The 6,520-nt window shown below is 26.9% G+C and overlaps 1 protein-coding gene across 1 annotated transcript in view; it reads left to right on the forward strand.

Moving 5' to 3' along the window:
* LOC106768662 (nudix hydrolase 12, mitochondrial) overlaps window positions 1–3,026 on the forward strand; it is a 5,203-nt gene extending 2,177 nt beyond the window's left edge. The window contains exons 3-6 of the mRNA XM_014653922.2: window positions 1,885–1,999; window positions 2,084–2,167; window positions 2,302–2,451; window positions 2,545–3,026. Coding sequence (XP_014509408.1) covers window positions 1,885–1,999; window positions 2,084–2,167; window positions 2,302–2,451; window positions 2,545–2,820 — 625 coding nt within the window. The 3' untranslated portion in view covers window positions 2,821–3,026. The remainder of the gene's footprint in view (window positions 1–1,884; window positions 2,000–2,083; window positions 2,168–2,301; window positions 2,452–2,544) is intronic.
* The last annotated feature ends 3,494 nt before the right edge of the window (window positions 3,027–6,520 follow it).

The raw sequence follows: 6,520 nt of genomic DNA on the forward strand, positions 1-6,520 counted from the left end.
ATATATATATATATATATATATATATATATCATTCTCCAAGTTTTCTTCTACAAAAACTAATATCCATGTTTTATCGTTTCCAATGAGTCTTCATATATAAATATTCTCATATATGATAATTTATTTGATAAAAAAAAAACATCTTATTAAAAAATTAATTTTTGTAACTATTAAGTTTTAGATATTTTATAAATATGAATATTTTTAGTTGTTTTTATTAAAATATTTTGTTTTATTTAATGTTGAAAATATTTTTTATTTTCTTTTAAGTATCTTAATTTTATCGTCAATCAGATGGCATATTTGTTTGTGTTTTTTTATTTATGTATAACTTGTTAATCAATTTATATTTTTTATTTATGTATAACTTGTAAAGTCTTAAAAGAGAAAATGAGGAAGACAAAAGAGAGAATAGGCAAATTTGTAAGTTACTTGAGAACACACTAACATTCCTCACATAAAATCAAACAAAAAAGTACTTTAACAAAAATAAAACATATTTTGAATAGTCAATAAAAATATCTAAATTCATTCATGAATCAGTTAAAACTTGTTTTAGAATTGACTATATCAATAATTCAAAATCATATTATTTTTATATCATTCACTCTTGCCTTTGAAATTATTAGTTTTCACAACTTTCATGTCTTTTAATATGTAAAATATTCCTGCAACATTAAACGTTGAGAATATGGGTAAGTCATTTGTAGAAATTGAATGTGTGGAAACAAGTTAGAATATAGAAATAATGAACTCGATAATTTATTGACAGAAAGCTTTTCAAAATATGTAAGTTTTTATCATTCTTTTTATCTTCATGATATGACTAAGCAAAAAATTTATGGGCCTCTTCAATTGGGCCCTATCATCACATTTCTAAACCATCCTCAGGTCAAAAGGCAAATCCAATTTTGGCACGTTTGGTCTTAAATGGGAAATTATTATATGGTTTAAATCATTACTTGTTCATGGTATATATGGTCTCAATATATATATATATATATATATATATATATATATATATATATATATATATATTAATGAATTATGGTGAAAGGAGGAGGGCAAGTTTTATTTACAAATGTCTTATATGTTGACATTAAAATATTGAACTATATTTTATAGCAAACCATATCATTGAGTTTGACCCGAACAAATATAAAATCTAATTACGTACAGTTTTGGATATGTTATATAAAAGGATTATATATCTCCCATAGAAACTTCCCCCTAGCTCATGTAAATGTTTCTGCAAACTTATCTTCACATGAAACCTTGGAAATAATGAGAGACAACATGCACTTGTTAACCTATCTAGTTTTCACATTAAATTATCATGATTAATCATGGTTACAATTTATATATCCAATTTGTTACATAGTTTTCACATCAAATTATTTAGTTATGTCAATTTATATATATGAAATTTATTAATTTATTAAACTTATTGAAATATATCAAATTTTAGTTGACAAAAATATTCTCATTATATATTCTAAATTTTAAGGTTAAAAATATTTGAATAATTTTTATTTTATTTTTTATTTTTTTTATGAAATTTGTTAAGTTACATCAAGTATATCAAATTTTAATTGACAAAAATAATTTTATAGATTTTAAATTTTAAGGTTAAAAATATTTGAATAATTTTTTATTTTTTATTTTAAATTAAAAATAAAAATTATTAAAATATCTGTGTTTAAAATATGTTTTTTTATTATTAAAGTATTTTTATCAATTTAGTATATTTTAAGAGATTAGGTAAGTTAACAAACCCATACATATTGGTAGAAAAATGGTGGGGACAAATATTTGATGATACTTTGGAAAATATATTTCTAAGAATTATAATGAAAATTTTCTTACGGATGCATTTGTAACAGATGTATTCCCTATAGAATGAAAAAGGGAAAAGTGGACAAAAATGAAGATACTCAAGAGATGATAGAAGTACTGATGGTTTCTTCACCAAAACGTGATGACCTTGTGTTTCCAAAGGTACTTGATAGTGTCTTCTTTTAAGCAATGAAAAGTTGATGAGCATGAAACTCTTTGTGAAGTGTCATTTTGTTCTTCTTTCAGGGAGGATGGGAGGATGATGAAACTGTTACAGAAGCTGCTTGCCGTGAAGCCCTAGAGGAAGCAGGAGTTAAAGGGATTGTAAGAGTAAGTTTTTTTAAGTATATAGATCTATGATATTCATCACTGAGATTTAAAATATGGTTAATCAATGCTTTTTCTGATTATGATACCAAATTTGAGAAATCTTCATTAGCTAAATGGTGGGCATTCATTCTCAGGAAATTCCCTTGGGAAGATGGGATTTCAGAAGCAAAAGCAGCAAAGATTCATGCAGCCAAGAAGGATGGTGCAGAGGGTACATGTTTTCCTTAGAGGTCACTGAAGAACTTGAGGCTTGGCCAGAGCAAAAAGACCATAATCGCCAATGGGTAATTTTTCTTTCTTATATAATACTCTTCGTGCTTATATTCCTATTCCATATAGGATCAAACTCATTCTTGAAAGGTGGATATGTTTCTTAGGTGAACATAAAAGAAGCATTCAGACTGAGCCGATATGACTGGATGTGCAAGGCATTGGAAGTGTTTATAAGTGTTATGGCAGAAGACATAAAGCTAAGGAATGAGGAAGACAATGTTGATTCCTCTTCAATATCAGTGCTTCATGTGTCAGAAAGTCAATATGTGTCATCCAAATGCTATAAAAGAACCACTTCCAAACAACATCATAGTATATCGTCAAGAACAAATATCCTGTCCCATGCTTCCCAGGAGATAGCTATTCACTTAGGTTATTGACACTCTACGTTTGTGCAATGTCATGCAGTTCCCATTTGAAAAAAAAAAAGTACTTATAATCACACTGTTACGGTGTGTTTGGTTGAACATTTGAAACTTCGTTTAGGAGAGATTCAATTTTGGAAAAGTGATTTTGGCCTAAGATCTTAAGAGATCAGATTTATGTTAAAGAGGTTTGGAATAAAAGTTGGCGTGTTTATTGTTAACCCAACACAAAAAGTTTTTATTCTGTGCTACTTTTGATAATATTATTATTTTATTTCAACCAAACATGATTTTTTTTTTTTTTTAAATCATGTATTGTTTCGGTATGGAGACGAGTCACCTCTGACCTACACAATTTCTCCTTGAGTTCTTCCAATCTTTTCTCTCCAGCTTATGAATCCGTCCTATAGTTCTTACCGTCCGGTCGGGTACCTGTCACAAATACTCCGACGCTCAAGTCAGTAAGAGACAATATTAATGGTGTAATAAATGCTCATAATCCCCTTACCTGTCAACCGTGCTCACTATTTATAAGCTCTTATCATGGGCCGTGTTTAGTGATTTCTTAATCGTGGTCCAATCTAGGCCCATTCTTAATAATCATAACTTTTCTTAATTAATTATATCGGTGAACTTCTTGGTGGCCATCCGGTTCTAAGCATGGTCATAGATTTTGCATGGCCATCCGGCTGTTCCGACTGATTGTTTGTTATTACTGGTGTAATCTGAGCTAGATTTCTTTGATACGTCCGGTGCGCCCGGTCGACCAGTACATGTATGATTTGGAAAAATGTACATGAAGTTGTTCTAACATAATAATAAAAAAAAGTACTCATCTTAAAAAAGTTAAACATTAAAATTTGGTGAACCATTTCAACCATTGAATTCGAGAGTTTACACAAACTCAGAGTCGATCTCAAACTCGACTCAAATTCATAAGAGTTTGCTTCAGATAAAAAAATTACATAAATAATATCCTAATTCAAATAAATCTACAAAATTATATAATTTGAAATAAATAAAATTTATAAATATATTTTTCATAGAAACATGATAAAATATAAATACTTGGATTAGTATAATTAATTTTGATGCATTTCGAGACATAATGCTATAAATTTTTTTATTAAAAAAACTCGCAAAATCGTTCCAAACTCACGATTTTACACAATGTTACCAATTTTACACTAGTTTTTATTAAGTTTACTTAGAAAATAAATGTACTTCTAAACTAACTTGGAAGGTTGGAAACATAAACTCGTCCAAATTAACAAGTTAACTCGAAAGTTTGATGACCAAATTGAAAAGTGAGGATTCTTCAAATTCTGAAATTTAAAACTCGTTTTATTATATCTTAATTGCTTGAGATTAACGGGTTTTCAATCAATAGATTTCAAGTAACTTCCTACTTCGTTACCTACGTCTAAGTCAACAATATATTTATGTAACATGCTATCATATTTATCTAACGCATTAATCAATTTAATCAACTCCTACAATAAATTAATATATTTGTGCTAACGAGAATAGAAAAAGAAACTAAAAACTCTAAATTGGTCTAAATATATATAAAACAATAATTTTTGTTTAAAATAACATGATTGAGTTTAAATTAATGAGAATTTTATCAACCAAAATACATAATATGAGTATTTTTTTTATTAATATCTATTTATATTTACTTTTTCCAAATCAACGTGAAAATATAACAAAGTTTAAATAAATATTAAAAATGTTGGGTGATGTATTCTTACGTTAAATACAGGTTAATAAGTTATCTATAAAAAAATATCTATTATTATAATAAAAAGACATGACAAAATTGCATACTTTTTTTTCCAGGGAAATATTTTATTTATGTACATTCTACTATAATTATGGAGTCTCATCTCTATATTTGTAATACTTTATCTCTTCATTTTTAACTGTCACCTAAGGTTTTATTACACAATAAAATTAACTCTTATAATTTGTAATAAATTTTTTATGTTTTCTAATGGTACCTGTATTATTTTATATCCTTTATTCTTATTGAAAATTACCATAATGTGTCTTCTCTCTTTATAATAAAAAGACTATTCATTATCTCTCCACTTATTGAAAATCTTTATAACAAAATATTTGAATTCTCTTCGACGAAATATAATACTTGAAACATTTTTTTCTCGTCTCAACGGAAATAAGCTTCTTTATATATAATTTTTAATTATAAAATTTAAACCACAAAAAAAAAAATGATTTGAAAAATTATAAGAAGCAGTAGTAATTACCCTGTGATTATGAGTACAACTATAGTAGGTCATACTTTGTATTTGGAATTAGTAGATTGAACCTACTATTAACAAAGCAATGTGATGACAAGCTAACATGATAGCCTAAAAGAATAAATTGTGTACAACGATGGATATAACCCAATATACAATAAGATCTTCATGGTGAAATTAATCCACTAGATTTAGGTGGGTGCAATTTTTATCATTAGTGTTATTGCTCTATTTTTTCAATTTGTTATTTCTCCAATGACGTGAGTACACTACTACTTGTTGCTATATGTTCTAAATGTAATTGAGTTTTTATATTGTTTAAATAGATTTATATGGTCTTTTTTAAATTTTAAGTCTAGTTCAATCTTATAAAATTGGTTTGTAAGATCAGATTTGCATTCATTTATATATTTTAAATTGACTTTATCTCTAATTGAAGTGAGACTTCTAACACCCGCTCAAGTCGAGATATGTACATATAGTGAAACTAAACATTAATGGTAGTCTGATAAAGGGTGGAAAAATAAATCTAATAAATAATAAATCTCTCGCTATGATAGGTTTAAATCAATGACTCTGATACCAAGTTAAAAAGTTGACTTGACTTTATACCAAGTTCAACCTTTAAAAAAAAGATCACATTATCTCCATATAAAAAAGAAAAAATAGAAATTCAATTAAGTCTGAAAAAAATTATAAGAAGTAAATTAGTAATTAAAACTTTTATTAGACTAACACGTGATAAAATTCTAAACATTATTAAAACCAACTTAAAATTCCAAACAATATTGATTTTATTTAAAAAATAATGAGACTCAATTAACTCAATTATATATATATATATATATATATATATATATATATATATATATATATATATATATATATAGGGTTTGTTAACACGCATATGTTTGTTTTTCAGTTGGTATGTTTTAACAATGTGTACCGAATTATAGTCAACAAAAATATCCTCATTTATTATGGATTCTAAGTTTTAAGGTCAAGGATACTTAAATAATTTTCATTCTCAAAACTAAAAAAAAAAAAAAGAAACCCCTAAACTCTTACTCACCTCCCTCATTCCTCTCAACCCTTTCTTTCATCTCTCTCACTCCAACATTTTCTCTGTCATCTCTCTCACTCCAACAGTTTCTCTGTCATCTCTCTCACTTCAACATCTTCTCTGTCATACTTACTGTTGCCCCAATTGAAAAAAAAAAATCAGAAACCCTTTGTCATCAGAGATATTTTCTCTCTCATCTCAACATTTTCTCTGTCATCACTCCAACATTTTTTCTCTCATCTCAACCCAATTGAAGATGGTGGTGATAATTTGAATCAGAGATATATTTTAAAAATCGAAAAAGTTTACTCTTTTATAATCATTTTATATTTACTAATGTGTGTAAAATGAATATAAACTTTGTCACTTTATGTTACTCTTTCCAAAT

Source organism: Vigna radiata, chromosome 1 (genome assembly GCF_000741045.1).
Source record: "Vigna radiata var. radiata cultivar VC1973A chromosome 1, Vradiata_ver6, whole genome shotgun sequence".
NCBI classification, from domain to species: domain Eukaryota; kingdom Viridiplantae; phylum Streptophyta; class Magnoliopsida; order Fabales; family Fabaceae; genus Vigna; species Vigna radiata.